Source organism: Hipposideros armiger, unplaced genomic scaffold, assembly GCF_001890085.2.
Source record: "Hipposideros armiger isolate ML-2016 unplaced genomic scaffold, ASM189008v1 scaffold_73, whole genome shotgun sequence".
Classification (NCBI taxonomy): domain Eukaryota; kingdom Metazoa; phylum Chordata; class Mammalia; order Chiroptera; family Hipposideridae; genus Hipposideros; species Hipposideros armiger.
In genome coordinates, this window is record NW_017731423.1 from 293576 (window position 1) to 314971 (window position 21396).

General features: G+C 38.5%; 1 protein-coding gene across 1 annotated transcript in view; it reads right to left on the minus strand.

Moving 5' to 3' along the window:
- Window positions 1-21390, minus strand: part of PPP2CB (protein phosphatase 2 catalytic subunit beta) — a 29678-nt gene extending 8288 nt beyond the window's left edge. The window contains exons 1-3 of the mRNA XM_019642888.1: window positions 21265-21390; window positions 2787-2996; window positions 958-1131 (exon numbers count right to left, since the gene is read on the minus strand). Of these exons, the coding sequence (XP_019498433.1) occupies window positions 958-1131; window positions 2787-2996; window positions 21265-21366 (486 nt within the window). The 5' untranslated portion in view covers window positions 21367-21390. The remainder of the gene's footprint in view (window positions 1-957; window positions 1132-2786; window positions 2997-21264) is intronic.
- Window positions 21391-21396: the final 6 nt, after the last annotated feature.

A 21396-nucleotide genomic window follows, 5' to 3' on the forward strand; every position in this document is an offset into this window, starting at 1 on the left:
AAAAAAAAAAAGATTTGGATTCTTACCTTTTATTTTCTGAGTGTTAGTAGAAGATTATAATAGTTTCCAAGCAAGCAGATTTTTCTTTTAACTTTTCCTATTTAATTTCTAGTCTGAGTTTTGTCCTACTACTTAAAATTGGAAACTGTGACTTAACACGATATATAAATAGATGGATGAATTGATAAATGGAAAGGCGTAAAGTAGAAAAGAACGAACAAAAGAAAGAAAGGAAAAGAGAGGAAGGCAGAAAGGCAGAAAGGATGGAGGAAGAAAGGAAGGGAGGAAGGGAGGGAGGAAAGGAGAGGGGGAAAGAATATGTGGAAAGATTATATGGTTTCTGAGTGTTGGGAACCTATGTATCAAAGGCTATATACACTGCCTATATCTGTTATGTAAGCTTGTCCCATTGTTCAAATATATTATATACTTATTTAATTTTTAGCCACTTGATTTCTGAAGCTAAGAGGTTGAGGGAAATATATACAATTTAACTTGAGAACATTCAATAAATATAAACTCTACTAATGCACCCATTTAAAAAACTAGACTCACCATCAACACAGATAGGCTGCCCTTCTAAAATAATTTTGTCCATTCTTATGTTAATGATTATATTGATTTTTAAAATAAAAAAGAACCTAATTAAAATTTAACACCCTTTAAATTCATATTGTTTTCTTTCATTTTAGCACATCTAGGCAAAATATTGTCCTTTTAAATTAATTACTGCAATCCAAAATAGTGGCTAAGAAAACGTGGAAGTTACACAAAACATATCCAATTCCCTGTTCTAAAATCTTAAGTAAGGGAAAGAGGCAGAAAAGGCCAAGGAGATGAAGAAACACATGTCAGATAAATGAGACCCTACATTACTAAGAGAAAATCTTTTCCTACTTTTATCCAATTCCCCCTCTCCACTCCCCCCTCCCCCCATGGAAGCACACTCATACATACCTGTCCATCTACTAAAGCTGTAAGTGGAAGATAATCAAATAGATCTGTAAAATACTTCCAAACATTGGCATTTCCATACTTTCGTAGACATTCATCATAAAAGCCATATACTTGGGTAATTTGTCGGCTTTCGTGGTTTCCTCTCAGTATTGTAATACGTTCTGGATAACGCACCTGGAGGAAAAGCAAAAAGAAACCCATGGTACAAACCATATTTCACTATTGACATATTAAGCACATTCACCTCTGACCCATTTCTTTAAATGGCTCTTTTGTCTGCTAGTAAATCAAATGTTAAATCTTTTTCAGAGTAAAAAATGTTCTCACTCATAACCAGGTCCTATTGGTTAAACTTTGAAATATTTTTTAGTCATCCTTCTTCATTACTATTTATACCACCCTCATTGGAATCCTTATTAGCTGATACCTATATTACTATAATAAACTTGCATTTGATTGTCTCAAATATCTTTAATCTCAAACTATCACAAGCCTTCTAAATCTTCCCAGAACACTATGACTTCTTACTGCTAACGGATACTGAAGACCAGGGATTTGGACCTGAAAAAAACTCCTCTACAGACTAATGTCTCCGTCCCTTTTCAATTTTTACTTCCCCTGGGAAGATTGTATTTGCCAACAAAAACACAAAAACAGGCCCTTGCCAAAATCTAGGCAAGATTTCAAATGTATTAATAGTCTCTTCTCCATAACAAAATAGAGAGGCTTAGGAATATGTCTGATAAGAATTGACAAAAAGCATTGGATTCTGTAAACCAAACTAACCAAAAGCTCAAATACATACTTCAATTCATACACAGTATTTACTAAGTATCCATTATATTAAAGCTAGATGAGGTCTACACACTTAAGTATAATACATGACTTCTGCTCTTTAGGAACTAATCTCACTAAAGAGGTATGTGAAATAAATAATGCAAGGCAATAAGTCACTACGTAACATAACTAAGGGGTGGGACTACATTTCATGGTAATTTAGAGTGGGAGTATGGTTAAAATCGCTGAAGACTTCATGGAGGAAGTAGGACTTTTGAGTCTTGGCATAAGGGGTATGAAATCAGAGTAATCTTGTGGGACAACTGGATAAGGAAATATATGAAGACAGACTGAGCACTGAACTTCTCTGATTTGAGTCAAAGTGTTTATACCACCAACTATTAGCAAGCAAATTCAGGCTAGACTATAGAGGGTCAGTCAAGGAGTTTGAGTTAACCTGCAGGCAACATGGAATACCTGAAGAATTTGGGAGCAGGGAAGTAACAAGATGAAAGTGTTAGAGATTTAATCTGACAGCATATGCAAAGCACAAGGTAGATTTGGAGGGGTCAGATCTTGGAAGCAGAAATATTAGTTACTATGCTACTGTAATAATCGAAGTGTAAAGTGATAAAGACATGGATTGGGTGGGAACAGTAAAAATACAAAGATACAGGAATAATAGACTTTTCAACATAAGACTTTCAAAAGATTAAAAAAAAAATTTTTTTTTTCTAATTTGTTAAAAGACTTTTATTTTTTTTAAAAAAGAGACTTGTTAATTGACTAAATATGAGGGATAAGTGACTACTAAGTAAAAAATGATTCCAAGACTTCAGCTATGGATTCCCCAAGAGACTGATTTACCAGAAGTAGGCAGGAGAGTTTTGATATATTTTCTCATCTCTCTTTTAAAAAATGTAAAATCAACTATTACTTTATGGGGTTATAAAGTGAATGGACCATTAAACAGGATACATGATATGCAATATTCCATTCTTGCCTTTTGTTGGTTTAAAGCTTGAAAAAAAATTGGATTTCATTAATCATACCTTTAATGCCACAAGAAGAGTCACAGTCTCCACTGAATAATAACCTCTGTCTACATAGTCACCCATGAATAGATAGTTCGTATCTGGTGATTTTCCTCCAATCCTAAAGAGCTCCATAAGATCATGGAATTGGCCATGCACATCTCCACAGACGGTCACAGGACAACGAACCTCTTGCACATTGGATTCTTTTGTTAAAATTTCCTTAGCCTGTTAGAAAAATGAAATTAATAATTTAAAAAAGATTCTGTCACATTTTTTTTTCTCTTGGGGGTTCTCAATAGTTTGTAAACGGGTCCTGAGATGTGAGTCTATCACAAGTTTAAAAGAACCATGCCTGTGTATTAAAAGAAAATCTGGGGAAACAAAACTTGAAATGTGACTTAAAATTCATAAAACTAAAACCACAATGAAATACCACTTTACACCTAGTTAGATAGCTAAATAAAAAATACAGTTAACAAGTGGCTGTGAGGACGTGGAGAAATTGAAACTCTCATACACTGTTGGTAGGAACGTAAAATGGTGCAGCCACTTTGGAAAACAGTCTGGCAGATCTTCAATAAGTTAATAATAGAATTACCATATGATCCAGCAATTCTACTCTTAGCTATATACTTAAGAGAAATGAAAATTTATATTTACACATGTTCACAGCAGCATTATTCACAATAACCAAAAAGCGGAAACCACCCAAATACCTATTAACTGATGACTGGATAACGTGGTATATCTGTTCAATGGAATATTATTCAGCAATAAAAAGAAATGAAGTACTGATACATGCTATCGGGTTGTCGGGAAAGTCATGACGTATTTTTCTATGTTTTTCAATGCATAAATGCGTCATGACTTTCCCGATGACCCAATACAAACATTGAAAACATTATTAGGCGTCCCCCTCTACCCATGGGGCATATGTTCTAAAACCCCCAGTGGATGCCTGAGACCACAACAGTACGGAACCGTATATACAGTTATTTCCTATACGTACATAACAATGATGAAGTTTAATTTATAAATTAGGCACAATAGATTAACAATAATAAAACAGAATTATGCAAAGATACTATAATAATAAAGCTATATGAATGTGGTCACTCATTTCAGGGATTCGTTGCTGAAGTCTTTGTATAGGCTCAATGCTTTCTGGCACAGCACTTTGCCATGAATATTTTCTGTTCATGTCTTCCACCCACAAATTTAATGTCCTTTCTATGTTAACCTGGCACTTATCACGCACTGTGGCCATAACTTTTGAAGTCTGAGGTGCGACAGCAAAACTAGCACGGCTACTATTTCCTTCCTCACAATTTCATGAACGGAAGATTCATTCTTACTGTACAACTTTTAAGACCTCAACACATGCCATTTTTTCTTTCCTTACGAAGTTGAGAACTTTTACCTTTTCACTTAAAAGGAAGTACTCTTTGGCTTCTCTTTGGCATGTCCGAATTGCCAGCATCACTACTCTAATACTATGGGGCCATTATGAAGTAAAATAAGGGTGACTTGAGCACAAGCATTGCGATACTGTAAAGAGTCAATCTGACAACTGAGATGGGCTAAGTGACTAATGGGCAGGGACGGTGTACAGCATGGAGACACTGGACAAAAGGATGAGTCATGTCCCCTGACAGAGCAGGACAGTGAGAGATTTCATCATGCTACTCAGAACGGTGTACCATTTAAAACTTATGAATTGTTTATTTCTAGAATTTTCCATTTAATATTTTCAGATCATGGCTGACATCGAGTAACTGATATCATGGATGAAGGGGAACTACTGTATTAAGTGAGAGAAGGCAGTCACAAATTGTCACATATTGTATGACTCCATTTACATTAAATGTCCATAACATGCAAATCTACGGAGACAGAAAATAGATTAGTGGCTGCCTAGGGCTGGGGGATCTGGAAGGTACAGGCTAAGGAGTGCAGAGTTTCTTCTGTAAGTAATAAAAATATTCTGAAATTGTGACTGGTCCATATCTCTGAGTGTACTAAAAGCCACTGAACTGTACACTCTAAGTGGGTGACTTGTATGGTATAGGAATTATATCTCAATAAAGCCTTTTTAAAAAGAGTAATGTTATTTACTGGTTAAAATAGGTCAATAAAGAAAAGTCACTAATTATTTAAATTCTTTTATAAAGAGACATTCTTACACCAATTCATAAGCCAACTTTCAACTTCTTACTCCAACTACTTTATATTTAATGAGGCAACTTATCACATATTATTAGAAGGCCCTCAAGTTTATATATACAGTTTATATATAAACAATGGCAGATTAAATATACAGACTAAATTCAAGTTCATTTTACCTCATTTATTTAGCAATTTTGACTAACAGGAAAAAGAGCCCAGAATCAGAAAGGAAATAAAAAGGCGTCTGAAGGCCTGTAATAGTAACACAAATATGATAAAAAGTATTTGTACCTTCCCATCAGCCTCTCAGAAGCGTCTATTAGGCCTTATCTGGGCCTCTTATTTACAAAATTCTAATAAGCTATTTATCGCATTTCCAGGTCTACGAGGGATAACAGAAAACCATCAAGGACAAGAAGTAAGAACTGGGACTAATATAGACATACAAACTAAGAGGATGAAACCACCCAATAGTGATGGTGACAGTAGCAAAAATGACAGTGGGCAACAAGTCATTTGAAGCTTAAAGTAGGATCCAGTAAAGAGCTAAGGCTGGTGGGAGAGTGGAATTTTAGGGACAGACATTTCTCTGTCCCTCCAGGGATTTCATAGTCTAAAGAGCATTTTAAAATATGGACTTTGAGTTTCTCTACACATAATGTAAATTCCTATTTCTCTGCATCTTTATCAACAGACTTTAATATTCTTGCAATTAGTGGGTGTGAAATAGTGTCTTTTAATTTGCACTTTTTCTTTTTTTAAGGATTTTACTGGGGAATTGGGCAAGGGAATAGTAACAGTGTTGGGGAATTGGGGAAGGGGAACATTGTCTTTTTCCACCCATCAGCTCCAAGTCAAGTTGTTGTCCTTCAATCTTAGTTGAGAAGGGCGCAAGCTCAGCTCCAAGTCTAGTCACTGCCCTCAATCTAGTTGTGGAGGGGCGCAGCCCACCATCCATCCCATGCAGGAGTCCAACTGGCAACCTTGCTGCTGAGAGCATGCGCTCTCACCAGCTGAACCATCCAGCCGCCCACTGGCAACTCAGCAGCAGCTCAGCCTGGGCACAGCTCACTGGCCCATGTGGGAATTGAACCGGAAACCCTGCTGCTCAGAGCTCACGCTCTAACCAACTGAGCCACTCGGCCGGCCCTAATTTGTTTGCACTTCTGATACGTTTTTAAAAGCAGCTTTTCATGTTTATTGGTCACTAGATATTTTTTTTTTTGTGTAAAATACCTACTCACAAAAGTAGTCTAATTTTTCTATTTGGTTATTTATATTTTCCCTATTGATCTGTACCAGTTTTTTTGTTTTTGTTTTTAGTATTATAAATATTTACCTTTTACTGGTTTTATGCACTTTAAGTATATTCTCACAGTCTGGTGTTTTCATTTTGCGCACAGTGCTACTAAAGCTTTTTTTGCTGTTGTTTCTAAACTTTAAGATAGCCAAATTTATCACTCTTCTCCATTTATGGTCTGTGCGATTTGGGTCTTGTTTTAGAAACTGTTTTCCTACACAGAGGTCAAAACAGCACTCCTGTATTTTTATCCCAGAAGTTTTGCTTCCCCATTTAACAAGTCTTTAATCCAGAGCTGGAATTTTTTATATAGTATAACGTAGGGATTCATTTTATTATTCCTAACGGTTAGTCAACTGGCCCATCATTATTTATTACATAGTGCCATCCTTTCCTCTCTAATTTATAATGCTTCCTCTGCCAAGCTTTTGTAAAGAACCAGGTCTGTTTCCTGATTTCTTAGAACTGGACACAACAATCTTGTATACCCTCTCAGATTCCCCTTAACATTCTTTTTCTAAAGGGGCCGCCTGTCTCATGAACTGCTCTGCTGTCATCATTGGTGGCACCTTGGCCCAGCTCCTGAGCCAGCTGGCGTCTAAGTTGAAGTCGTGGACTGCTTAGTTCTTGTTCTAACTATACCGAGCTGCCCCCCACTTGCAGACATGGATGAAATGCCACATGGTGGAATGTGGGATCTGGCTTCTTGAGCACGTGCTGAAGGCTGGATAGTACAATTGGAAATATGTGTGAGTCATATTCCCATGGTGTGAAGCTCAACTAGTGGGAAGAGAGAGAAGGGAGGGAGCCAGGGAAATAAATCGCCACACTATTTTTCCTCCCATGGACTTCTCTGAGCTGTAATTTTTCCTTGTGACTTCTCTGGATTTGGCAGAAATCCCACCTCCCAAGGTAATATATCCTATTGCATTGCGCTTCACAGCTTTTCTCACCTTATTTTTTTCCTTCACCATACATGCTTGGGCTTGTCTTCCCCAAATGAAGTGTTAGCACGTTAATCCTTACCTCAAGTTCCATTCTCATTGGTCTCCTTCCTGTGTCAGTAACAGATTGATTTAATTACTGTAAAAAATCATTAATAATCGGGAAGAGAGGCTCTCTTCCTAATTTTATTCAAAACGATTTGGCTATTTTGAGCCCTTTCATTAAGCCTGACATAGAAATTTTATTTTATTTTTATTTTTTTTTTTAGCTGAGCCATCCTGCTACCTGTTGGCAGCTCAGCGGCTGCTCAGCTCGGGCTGGACTCGAACCGCTGTTGCTCAGAGCTCAAACTCNGCGGCTGCTCAGCTCGGGCTGGACTCGAACCGCTGTTGCTCAGAGCTCAAACTCTTGAGCGAGCTCTTAACCAACTGAGCCACTCGGCCAGCCCACAGATACTTTTTTTTTTTTTTAGCTGAGCCATCCTGTTACCTATTGGCAGCTTAGCGGCAGCTCAGCTTGGGCCAGGCATTGAACCGCTGTTCTCAGAGTTCAAACTCTTGAGTGAGCTCTTAACCAACTGAGCCACTCGGCCGGCCCTAGAAATTTTAGAACTTGTCAAATCCTATGAAAATCTTGCTTAGATTTTTGACTCAAATTGCGAATAACCAAGATTTTGCAGAAATCATTAAAAATAAGACTCCACAGGATGTAAAGTACAGCACAGGGAATATAATAAATAATATTACAACAACTATGCATAGTGCCAGGTAGGATTAGACTAATGAGGGGATCACTTTGTAAAATACATAAATGTCTACCCACTATGCTGTACACCTGAAACTAATATAAAATAGTACTGAATGTCACTGTAATTGAAAAAAATTAAAAAGGGGGGGAAATAAAAGGTAATAAGAGGTCCAAATTTCCAGTTATTAAATAAATACTCAAGTCATATAACATTAAGAATTTAACAAGCTAATCCTACTTAAAAATTCACGAAAGGAAACATTACCAAAACCAGAGGAAAGATTACTTAATACACAGTACCTGTACAGGGCAACATTTATCAGGTTGACGAACTAGCCACTCTGATGTATACCATACATGGCAATCACGTGACACCTCAAAATATTCATGAAGAGTAAGGTTCATGTATTCATGTAACAAACATTTGTCAAGTGTCTGTTGCAGGCCAGACAGCAAAGATAGAAACAGGTAAACTGTCTAGCCTCAACACGCTGGCTTCCATGGGTTCAACCAAACTGAATAAAAACTTCTGTATACAAAAAGAGATAAAAAGAGAAGCCTGGGAAAATATTTATTGCACACAAGATAATAGAAACACTGATATCTGTCATATAAAGATATTTGTAGAATAAATCACAGTCTGTCTCAAAAGTGACTCTGTCAATCTTAAGAGGTCATTTTTGAAAAGTCCTAAATACATATATATATTCTTAAAAAGGAGTGTTTGAAAATATAAAGCTCTGAATAAGCCATCTTTGCTTAAATTGTTAAATGGAAGAGGGCTTGCAACTATTTTTATACCAATTGACTTAAAATGTATTTAAAGTTATATTTTTCTGTATTTTAACATCAAAAAATCAATTTTTAAGTCTAGGTAAAGGGACTATCTGTAATACTGATGTCTTTTTAATAGTTCCATGACCTATAATGTTGAGATTATGAAGTTTTATTGAAAAACTGTGTTTATTCACTTAACATACAGATGAATGCGACAGTTCTCACAGTGTGACCCAAGGGCATGCTCAGATATAATAGGTTTACTATTGTTGTTTTAAAGAATTAACAAACAGTTCTTAAAATGTCAGTTTTAATTGCCAATACAGTAAGCATCAATAATACAGCCCACATAAACAAAAGCTCTCTGCGGTCCGTAAGTTTTTTTTTTTTTAAAGATTTTTTTATTTTTATTGGGGAATTAGGGGATGGGAACAGTGCTGGGGAATTGGGGGAAGGGGAAGAGACAAGTTGCTGTCCTTTTGTTTTCAGTCTAGTTGTGGAGGACGTTGCTTCACTGGCCCAAGTTGGCACCACCACTGCTCTCTTCCCAGGCGAGGCAGATCAGTCGCCGGCTTCTGGACGGCCGCTCATGGCGGCTTGAGGGCCGCTCACGCTGGCTGCTGGCTACACACGGTAGCCCATGACAACCCACTGCCATAGGGGCTGCAGCCTATGCCGTCACTGGCAACTCAGGGCAGCCCAGCTCCAGGTTGAGCTGTTGTTCAGCATCTTAGCTGTGGAGGGCAGTGTCACTGGCCCTCATATGTGGGCTCCGAACCGGGGTCCTCTGGCGTCCCAAGCCAGTTCTTAACCATCGCGCCACTCGGCCGGCCCCTGATCTTTTTTTTTAAATACAAGGAAATAAACCTTTCCTTTCAGTGCAACAACAGTCAAGTGTCTGTAGGCCAAGCAATGCCAAGCTTAGAAATCATATATTCTCTTGAAATTTAAAACAAAAAAGAAGTATGTGTATATACATAGGCCAAGATATACTGCTCAGTGAAAAAAGTTTTAGGATATTATTCCTATGACCCCATTTTAATAAAAATACACTACATGACACATTTCACGGCATTGAAAGCACAAAGGAGAAAATGTTGGAAGCTGATCCAAACTTATAAAAGGTAAACTTATCAGCATCTTAGCGTATTTCACAAAGTAACATTTCTCAAAATCCAATCTGGAATTTCTGTTATCAGAATACCTGCGATGCTCTTTTAAAAATCCGTATTGGACCTGCCCCAAGGCATAATCAATCATTCTCTGGGATGGAGTCAAGAAACCTGAATTTTTTATTTGCTTTCCAAGTGATTTTTAGGCACACAAAGTTTAAGGAAAAGCTGGACAATATGACTACAGACAAATGCTAAAATGTCAGTAAACATTTAAAAACTGAGAAAGAATATTTCAAACATTTAAAAATGGCTAATTTTCTTCATTTCCGAAGAGTTTACAGAATCAAGAAAAGACAAAATGTTATGAAATTAAAATACCTTACATCCTACCCACTCTGATTCTGACATATTTACCCATGTTTTCTTCATATATTTGGTATTATTTTTCATTTATTTATTGTTTATTAAAGTTCCTGTCACCTAAAATTTGTTATGAAGTAAAAACCTATGTAGTGAAGACTTAACCTTACCCAGTGAGAGGTCTGGCCCTTGCTCTTGGCTACTGGGAGGCGATCACTTGATGTGAGTGTCTTTGCCTGTAGACCACTGGACAGTCTAACGATGTGATTTATGATAGGGTATTTGGGTGATCTGGTATTAGTTTTGCCGCTGGAAAACTGGAGATTAATGACATCAGCCCTTCCTGAACTCTGGCCTATGCATCTCTTTCACTGGCTGATTTTAATCAATACTCTTTCTTTGTAATAAACTGTAGTAGTGAGTATAACAGCTTTCAGTGAGTTCTGTAAGTCCTTCCTGTGAGTTATTGAACCTGAGAGTGGTTTTAGAACCCAATGAACTTGCTATTGATGTCTGAAGTGTGTACAATCTTAGAAACTGTGCCTGCTAACTCCTGCAGTATACTTTTTTTTAAAAAAGATTTTTTATTAAAATACAGCTAACATACAATAGTTTCAGGTGTTCACCAAAGTTATTCAACATTTATATTCCTAAAGATGTGATCATAAGTTCAGTAACCATCTAACGCTGTGCCACACTATCACAACATTCGCTATGCTGTAGATTACATCCCCATGACTTATTTAATACCTGGAAATTTAAAACTCTTATTCCTTCATCTTCCCTGCTCCCTTTTTAAAATTTTTCAGTTACAGCTGACATTCAACATTATTTTATATTAATTTCAGGTGTACAGCATAGCGGTAAGACATTTATAAAATTCATGAAGTGATCCCCCTGACGAGTCTAGTAGGCACTTGGAAATACACAGTTATTATTATTAGTTATATTCCCTATGCTTTATTTTACATCCCATGACAATTTTGTAACTATCAACTTGTAATTCTTAATCTCTCCACCTTTTTCATCCTGCCTCCCAACCCCCATCTATTACTCCAATAAATCTAGTGCCCATCTGACACCACACATAGTTATTAGCATATTACTGACTCTATTCCCTATTCTGTACCTTATATCCCTATGGCTACTGTGTAATAACCATTCGTACTTCTTAATCTTTTCACCTTTTTCACCCACCACCCACCCCCTCTCATCTGGTAACCATCAAAATGTTCTCTGTATCTGAGTTTATTTCTGTTTATTTTGTTCTTTAGATTCCATATATAAGTGAAATCGCATTGCATCTGCCTTCCTCTGACACTCCACTCTGCACAACACCCTCCAGGTCCATCCATGCTGCAGCAGATGGCAAGAACCCACTCCCTTCCAGAGCTGAGCAACACCCATTGTATATACAGAGGGTGCCAAAAAGATGTACACACATTTTAAGAAAGGAGAAAACTATTAAAATTGTAATACTCAATATATACTGATAATACATTTTTTGGCAACTCTGTATGTACCACCAACTCTTTATCCATTCATCTATTGATAGACACCCAGGTTGCCTCCATATCCTGGCAAATAATGCTGCAATGAACATATGGATGCACATGTCCCCTCGAAAAAGTGTTTTGGGTTTCTTCAAATAAACACCCAGAAGTGGGATTACTGGGTCCTTCATTTTCTCTTATAGCCTTTGTTTTAAAGTCTATTTTGTCCAGTATTAAGCTACCCCAGCTTTTTTTTCATGTCAATTTTCATGAAATATCTTTTTCCATCCCTTTACTTTCAGACTGTGTCTTTCTATCTGAAGTAGGTCTTTTGTAGGCAGCATATGTAAGGGTCTTATTTTCTTATCCATTCGGCCACCTTATGTCTTTTGATTGGAGCATTTAATCTATTTACATTTAAAGTAATTGTTAATACATATGTAGTTATTGCCATTTTATTATTCGTAGTTTTTATTTTTAGTTTTTTCCATCTTAAAAAAATCCCTTTAACATTTCCTTCAATACTGGTTTGGTGGTGATGAACTCCTTTAGCTTTTTTTTTTTTCCCCTGGGAAGCTCTTTATCTGTCCGATTCTAAATGATAGCTTTGCTGGGTAGAATAATCTTGTTTGTAGGTCCTTGCTTTTCATCACTTTGAGTATTTCATGCCAATCCCTTCTTGCCTGCAGTTTCTGTTGAGAAATCACTGACAGTCTTACAGGAGCTCCCTTCTAAGTAACTGCTTTTCTCTTGCTGCTTTTAAGATTCTCTTTGTCTTTAACCTTTGACATTTTAATTATAATGTGTCTTGGTGTGGGCCTCTTTGGATTCATCATTTGGGATTCTCTGTGCTTCCTGGGTTTGGATGTCTATTTCCTTCACCAGGGTAGGGAAATTTTCCGTCATTATTTCTTCAAATAGGCTTCAATTCCTTGCTATCTCTCTTCTTCTTCTGGTACCCCTATGATGAGATGCTGGTATCCTTGATGTTATCCCAGAAGCTCCTTAAACTATGGTTTTTTTGTTGTTGTTGTTTGTTTTTTTGGGCATTCTTTTTGCTGTTATGATTGGGCGGTTTTCTGTTACCTTATCCTCCAAATTACTAATTCAATCCTCTGCTTCATTTAATCTACTGCTGATTCTTTCTAATGAATTCTTTATTTCAGCTATTGTATTCTTCATTTCTGACTGGCTGTTTTTTATGTTTTCTATCTCAATTTTTATGTTTTCTATCTCTTGCTGAAGTTCTCCCTGAGATCACTGAGCATCCTTACAACTAGTATTTTGAACTCTGCGTCTGATAGATTGCTTGTCTCCATTTTGTTTAGTTTCTTTTCTGGAGCTTCTTCTGTTTTTTTATTTGGGACACGTTTCTTTGTCTCCCCATTTTTGCTGCCTCCCTGTGTTTGTAGCTATGCATTAGGTAGGGCTGCTATGCCTCCCAGTCTTAGTAGTGGCTGTATTTAGTAGGTGTCCTGTGGGGCCCAGTGTCACAGTCTCCCTGGTCACCAGAGCCCGGTGCTCCAGGTGTGTCCCTTGTGTGGATTTGGTATGAACTCTTGTTGTATTTAAGCCTTGGTTACTGTTTGCACATCAATGGGTGGGATTGGCCCTTGGGCTGATTGGTTGTGAAGACTGGCTGTGACTACAGTGGCGGTGCTGTGGTGCAGGGGCTGACCCTATAGAAAGTAAGATTTGCTTTATCAGGGCCCTGGTGCCTGCCAAGTCTGCCCTTTGGGTGTGTCATCCTCAGAGGTAGCAGGGCAAAGCCCTGGTTCAGTATGAAGCTGGCCACCAGACATGCCAGCTCCGGAGCTGAGAGGAGCCCTGCTACAGGCCAAGTTCAGGCATAGCCTGTGCCCAGCCCTGGGCCACCTGGCATGAGCTACAAAACAATCCACAGATGTCTGCCACCCACACTGGACTTGGAGGTGCCTTGAGAGGCCAAATTGCGAACTAAGGCCGGCTGCCAATGGTGCTGGGCTTAGGGCTGCTCAGCCAGAGGTACAAGACATGCCACAGCCAGATGCTGCTTATTTGGGTTTTGTGAAACTTTGAGAGATTTGAGTAAAGTCCATAGCATAAGCCAAGACAGGCCATTTGTATGGAATGCAATATACTTATACATTATAAAAGTTTATCATATTATGAAAAAGCTGAAAGGCTTTTTCTGACCACTCTATTATAAGAACCTCTTAAGCGCAAGCCTATCACTCTCCTCATCCTCTGCTTTTTCTTCCTAGCAAGAATCATTGCCCAGCATGCAACTGAATCTGTTTATCATCTGTACCTCTTCTGTTCGCAGCTGAATCTCCAGCACTTTTAACAGGGTCCGGCACATAAAGAGCACAACTAAAATTTCCTGGTTGTATAATGAAAGACACAGTGGCAGTACTTATTCAGCTCTTTGTAGTTTCCTGCAGAATAAGTGCCTCTTTTGCTACTAAAGCAATGGAAGAATGCACAAAACCAGTTCTGAGTGCTCCTCATCCAGGACATAAATATCACGTGGAAATCTTTCAAAGATAGAAGAAACTTCCAAATTATTTTCCTCTCTCTGAAATGGGAAGAGAGAAGTTAAGCTATAATGTACACCCTGTATCTTGTACATTAAAAGAACCCAATTCTATTCTAAGAAGTCAGTTAGAATAAAGTTTCAACTAAGATTGAATAGGGAAGGATACTTAATTATATCTGCCCATCCCATTCTCAAAATAAATGATAATGATTGTCTTTATAAAATCTTGAATGGAATTTTGCACATTTTTATTGTACTGTATCATAGTACTATTATAGCACAAGTTAGTAATATAAGGATACATGAACCTCAAGATAGTCACTGAATTCTTTTTATCACAAAAGTATTTCAGTCAAAGGACAGCTTGCAAGGGATAATAAACTGTCCTGAACTACAAGAGACAGCTAACTAAGTATAAGCATAACCTCCCCCATTCCCGAGAAAGGAAACTGTATCTGTAGTGTGCAAACCTCTTTCCCTGGGTTAATATGATTATTAAGGGAATTCAAACTTGAAAAGCAACATACTGAAAGTATTAGACAACATTTGGTCATTAATCAAGGGATAGTATGAAAAAAAAATTTCTTCATGCAAGTTATTTCAATGGACCAAGATTAGGTCTACATTTCACTACATTTCCAAAATGGAGAATTATAAGGAAATCAGTTCAAAACAACTCAAAATTTCTATTTAATCTAGCGTAGACTTAAAATTTTCATACATATTAGATTATGTCTGTGATTTTAATGCCATTCTTAGAAAAAGTTCAGAAAATAGTTACAGTTTATACAGTCTAAAGTGCAGTCATTGTTTTGGTATTAATTTTATCTTCAATTTCTGACATTTTAGTTTCCTTTCACCAAAGGACTTCAATGCACCAACTCCTTCATATTCATCTTATTCTGAAGACTGTGAAGAAAAAATTTCTGCAAGATTTCCAAATCAGAATATAAGGCATATGCTGCAAATAAAACTACTCCATATGAAAATAAAGTTTATAATGCATATATCTTCATTTTATCTATCTATGGATATAACTTAACACATATATGCAGTCAAAAAATGATTAATTGATTTTAAAGTCTGCTTTCTACAATAGTATTAGGCAGTTCATGCTAGTCTAGTTTGGTTTAGCTTCTTTTTATTAAAGATTTTATTGGGAAATCAGGGAAAGGGAACAGACAGTTGCTGTCCTTTTGTTCTTTTTAATTTTTTTAATTTAATTTTTTTTTCTCCTTTTGTTCTTCAGACTAGTTGTGGAGGACACCGCTTCACTGGCCCATGTTGGTATTATCATTGTGCTCTTCCTGGGTGAGGCAGATCGGTCACCGGTCACTGGACAGCCACTCATGGCGGCTCTTGGCAGCTCATGACGGCTGCCAGCCACTCACGATAGCTTAAGGGAGTCCACTGCAGCCTACGCCATCGCCAGCGACTCATGGCAGCCCAGCTCCAGGTCAAACTGTTGTTCGCCATCTTAGCTGTAGAGGGAGCAGCATCACTGGCCCTAATGTAGGATCTGAACCGGGGCCCTGCTGCTCAGAGCTGGAGTTCCAAGCCAACTCTTACCCAACGTGCCACTTGGCTGGTCCTGGTTTAGTTTCTTTACCTGTCTTCTATGAGGTTGGCTTAAAAAAGTATAAAAAAATACTTTCAGTCAGTAGATTTGGGTTTTACCTTCATATTCCACAATAACCATGTCATTTCATTCTTTGTTACAGTAAGAAAGAAAGGAGCTACTTTCTACACCAATGTATATTAAATCGTATCAATGGACCACCAAAGCTGGTACCACTCCATGCTCAAGGAAAAGTTAAAATGAATGTACCAGTTAGGCTTTTTGGCTGTTAAGACATTCATTCATTCATTCATTCATTCATTCATTTTTGAGCTAGAGTCTATCAAAGAAAAGTAATCCAAGAGATTTTTCTCAACTCACAAAAATCATTCATTTTTATCAGGATCTAATTTTCATTAAGATGTCTTATAGGTATTCAAAAATTTAAGCCTGCTATTTCACATTATCTAAGAAAGTAATATCCTAAAGATATTTCTGCTTATTACAAGGCTGAAACTAGGACCCAGAAATATATCCATTAATCCAATATAAAATGCACATATTTCTACTTCTATACCAGCCATTTTTCTAAGTAGGCACTGTATAATCAGAATAAAGATCAGCTAACACACAAAATAGGCTCAATTTCCCTCCCTGCTTAGAGTATAATCACCAAAGCTCTTCAGTATAAAAGAAAGTTCATCATGTCAAAGAGCCTAAAAAAATTTCTCTTCCTGAGACTCTACCAAGAGTTAAATATAGTTCTAGTCACAGAATGTCCTGAACAGTGCCAGACTGGCTCACTAGGCACACCATCTTTAAAATTACGGGACATATTGCTGTTGCAGGAATGATTCACAAAAGTAATTTCTCTGTACACAAAAGAGGAGGCAAATTCACAATTAGCTTAAAAAATCAAACTGCTAATTGAAGTTAATGTTAAGAACTAGTTTTCTCAGAAGATATGCCTTATTATTTTATGCAAACAATTTTTCTCTAGACAGAAATTCACCTCAAAGGTCATACCAAAAACATTCATACTTATTTTTGCAGTTATTATCCAACTGGCAGTATGATGGATTTTATTTTTGCCACTACCTCAAAATAGGGCTTTTACCAGTACCACTTTGGTCTTAATTTCAGATGACTCCTTTACTTTTTGGGCAATCAGAGTTACTTTTTGGGCAATCGGAATTAGGATAGAAATTTTATTTTTAGGAAAAACAACCATTATGTAAAGTAACTTTCTACACAGCACTATTTCTAATAAACTCCAAAAGTCATGTTAGTAAAAAAAAAATTAAACTAAAATCTAGTCACAAAGAATTAAACGAGGGCCGGCCGAGTGGTGCACTGGTTAAGAGTTGGTTTGGGAGCACCAGCTCTAAGAAACAGGGTCCTGGTTCGGATCCCACGAGGGCCAGTGACGTTGCGCCCTCTATAGCTAAGATGGTGAACAACAGCTCGACCTGGAGCTGGGCTGCCGTGAGTCACCATGAGCCACCGTGAGCGGCTGTCCAATGGCCAGCAAGCGACTGCCTCACCCGGGAAGAGTGCAATGATAATACCAACATGGGCTAGTGAAGTGACGTCCTCCACAACTAGATCGAAGAACAAAAGGACAGCAACTTGTCTGTTCCCCTCCCCCGATTCCCCAATAAAAATCTTAAAAAAAAAAAAAGAATTAAACAAAAAGATGATTTCAGTTATTAGGCTTAACGTGTTTATTTTTCTCTTAGTCTTTCTATAAGCCTGCCATTCTTACTCTGGAAAAGTTGAGCAAGTATTAAGTAGATCAAACGAGGAGTAAAATTACTTCACAAAATTGCTACTAATCCCAGTACTCTGTGCTTCAGATAACAGGGATCACAAGAAATACTGGAACTATTTTTCAGGGTTCCCTAGCCACTATATAGAAAACCTCTTTTGAAGTACATTCACCAGACAGAAGTCTTACCAACCCATCTATTGATTCTGCATCTTTTTCTAAAAGAAAATGGGGTGACAGATTTAAAACAAGATACAAGAGCTTTGGGCCAGCTGCATGGCGCGTTGGTTAAGAGATGGCTTGGGATGCCAGAGGGCCCCGGTTCGGATCCCACATATGAGGGCCAGTGACACTGCCCTCTACAGCTAAGATGCTGAACAACAGCTCAACCTGGAGCTGGGCTGCCCTGAGTCGCCAGTGACGGCATAGGCTGCAGCCCCTGCTGCAGTGGGTTGCCATGGGCTACCGTGTGTAGCCAGCAGCCAGCGTGAGTGGCCAGCAGCTGCAGTGAGCGGCCGTCCAGAAGCCGGCGACTGATCTGCCTCACCCGGGAAGAGCGCAATGATGGTGCCAACTTGGGCCAATGAAGCAACGTCCTCCACAACTAGACGGAAGAACAAAAGGACAGCAACTTATCTGTTCCCCTTCCCCCAATTCTCCAGCGCTGTTCCCATCCTCCAATAAAAATCTTAAAAAAAAAAAAAAAAGGTACAAGAGCTTTTTTTTGGGCATTTCTTTGGCCCTTTATTTTACACCAAATCTAATGTATAATACAGCAACACGTATATTTGTCATATAATTTCCCAGCATCTCCCACAGCATGTTCAACACATGGTCACCTATGCAAGAGCCAGAATCAGACACGGATATAAGAATATAATTTGTTAAATGCTCTTTAAGTTTTTAAGCTAAGTTATTCATTTCTAAAATAAAGTACTTGACCCCACAGATAAAGGAACTTGAAGGACCAAACAAAAATATACGAATTTCAACAGACAACATTAAAGCAAAGTCTGGTAAAATAGTTATGTTTAGTTTTAGTTTCTCTTCGTTTAACATTCATTGAGTGTGTTAGGATTTTACACAGGTAATACCTTAACATTCACAACCAACCCAGGAGATGGGCAAATATTATCCCTGTCTTACAGATAAAGAATCAGAGCTGCAAAGAGGTGGCAGCTATCAAGTTGTGGAGCCAGGGTGAACTCAGGCTGACCCCTCAAGTTCATTATATATAAACACTACACTTGTCAGGAAAAAGGAGGATGGGGCAGAGATATAAAATAGAACCAGAGACTAAGGTTAGAAGGTAAAATATGTATATATACCACAAAGGGATGCCACAGTTGCTAAAAGAGGGCTGAAAAACTAACCACTGCTCAGAAGAGCAGAGAGAAAGGAATACTATCACAGGTCTCCATCCATTGGCAACTCCATCAAAGGAGTGAAGGACAAAGATAACGGGATTTTCACTTACAAACTCATGTTTAGTGCATAAGTACAAATATTCAAAGAAAAAAATGGGTAAGATACGCGCTTAAATATACCTACAAGGTCCTAGGGACTGGTAGTCCAAGTTATTTAGGAGCTGAAGTAAAAATAATCTCTCTTGACAAATACAGAAAACTTCCTCAAGTAATTAAGATTCAAGTGTGATGGAGTAGTGGTTCAATATTATTTTCTAGGAATACATCTTAAAATTATTAGTCAAAGGGAAAACTAATTCAACTCCCGCCTTTTCCATAACTTTAAATCTATATATAATGTTCATAGTGAGGGTAACTGACTCAGCTAATTTCAAAACTGGATGTTTCACTTGACACAAGAGAAATATTGAGAGCAAAATTTAAAACATAAATTTGAAGACTCGTGAAATTATAGGTTATCACAAGAAAAATGAATGTCTAGTTGAAGCTATAAATAAACTGTTATTTATTTTATTTTATTTTATTTTTTTTAAAGATTTTTATTGGTGAATTGGGGGGATGGGAACAGTGCTGGGGAATTGGGGGAAGGGGGACAGACAAGTTGCTGTCGTTTTGTTCTTCAGTCTAGTTGTGGAGGATGTTGCTTCACTGGCCCAAGTTGGCACCATCATTGTGCTCTTCCCGGGTGAGGCAGATCAGTCGCCGGCTTCTGGACGGCCGCTCACTGCAGCTGCTGGCCGCTCACGCTGGCTGCTGGCTACACACGGTAGCCCATGGCAACCCACTGCCACAGGGACTGCAGCCCACGCCGTCGCCGGCGACTCACAGCAGCCCAGCTCCAGGTTGAGCCGTTGTTCAGCATCTTAGCTGTAGAGGGCAGTGTCACTAGCCCTCATATGTGGGATCCGAACCAGGGCCCTCTGGCATCCCAAGCGAGTTCTTAACCATCGCGCCACTCGGCCGGCCCAATAAACTGTTATTTAAAATAAGAGAAAACACCACTTGCTTGGCAGTTCTATCTACAGAAATAAATTCTCCTGTGTTATCAAATTTAATATATAAAGGCCCTATGCAACGTTACACTTGTTAAAAACATTGCTTTCAGTTAATATTAGCTATTATTCCTCCATCCATAAGTACTTAATTTTAAGAGTCCCCTATTAATAACATTGACAAAATCTTTCGTTTTCCAGTGTGTTTCTGAGGCATGCTGACTTCCAAACATAAGGATCAAGTCTTAATAGGTTATAGCTTAAAAATACAAACCAACCCAACAGCATTAAAGAATAATCTACTTACTCCTTCATAGGGGACATTTTTATGTAAAAATTATTTATTCCAAGATTATAAAAGACGAATGAGAGCAGCTCTAGATTTTAAATAAGATGGAGAGTGCAAAATAATTCCAGCTGGTAAGAAAACAATAGATACACAATTCAGAAAGTTGTCTATGATCGCACAATCAAGAATGACTGTAAACAGTTAACCACCTGCATATTTTACTACTCTTTGGATCAGAAAAAAAACACAAACCGCCTTTACATATAATGGAAATGGAAAGGATTTTCTGAAAAGCGCTACCCTACACGAAAAACACGTACCCCATTTATCATTTCAAGAAAGCACTGTTTCCAAACTTAAGATTTGCTGTCTTTCTGAATATCAACATTTTGCTTCCAAGAGTCTCTCTATGTGAAGACCAGTCACCATCTGCTACAACTAAAGTCACCCTCTATTTTAGAAATCACAGTCTGCCATCACACCCACCTCCCTACAAACGCTTGACACATTCCAAGTTAGGGATTTTTGAAAAGCCCATTCAAACCTGCGAAAAATCTCTCCTTTATTGACAAGTTCGTTAATACTGACAACATCCAGGTTAATTTTCGGTGCATATAAAAAAATTTTTTGTTAAGATTTTATTGGAGCCAAACCGACAACATTGCCAAGAAGCAAGATCTCAGATGCTCCCGGTGCATTTCCTAAAAGACTGTATTATTAGGCTAACCGGCCGGCATTCTAAAGCGCCGAGATTGCTAGTCCACACGGGAAATGCTGGAGTGTCAATAACTCTCCAGAAGTGTCAGTGACCCCCAAAACACAGCAAGTGGATTCCGGGTGTCACGTTTCTCCTGCCCGTCTACAGGGACCCCCGAGGCCAGTAACGTGAGCATCCTCCGGGAAGGCAGAGGAGACCGGTGTGTGTGTGGGGGGCAGCTCAACGCCCCGGGTTTGGGAAAGGCTGGGCCCCGCGGGACACGGAGTGGACGGGCCAGGGGGCAGAGGGGCCGCCCGCATTTCTCCTCTTTTCTCGCTTACCTTTTCGCAGAGCGTCCGCACTTGGTTCTCGTTCAGCTGTTTACACTCGTTCAGCTGCTCGACCCACTGGTCCAGCTCCTTGGTGAATGCCTTGTCGTCCATGGCTGCCCTCCCCCCTCCCCGCCCCACCCA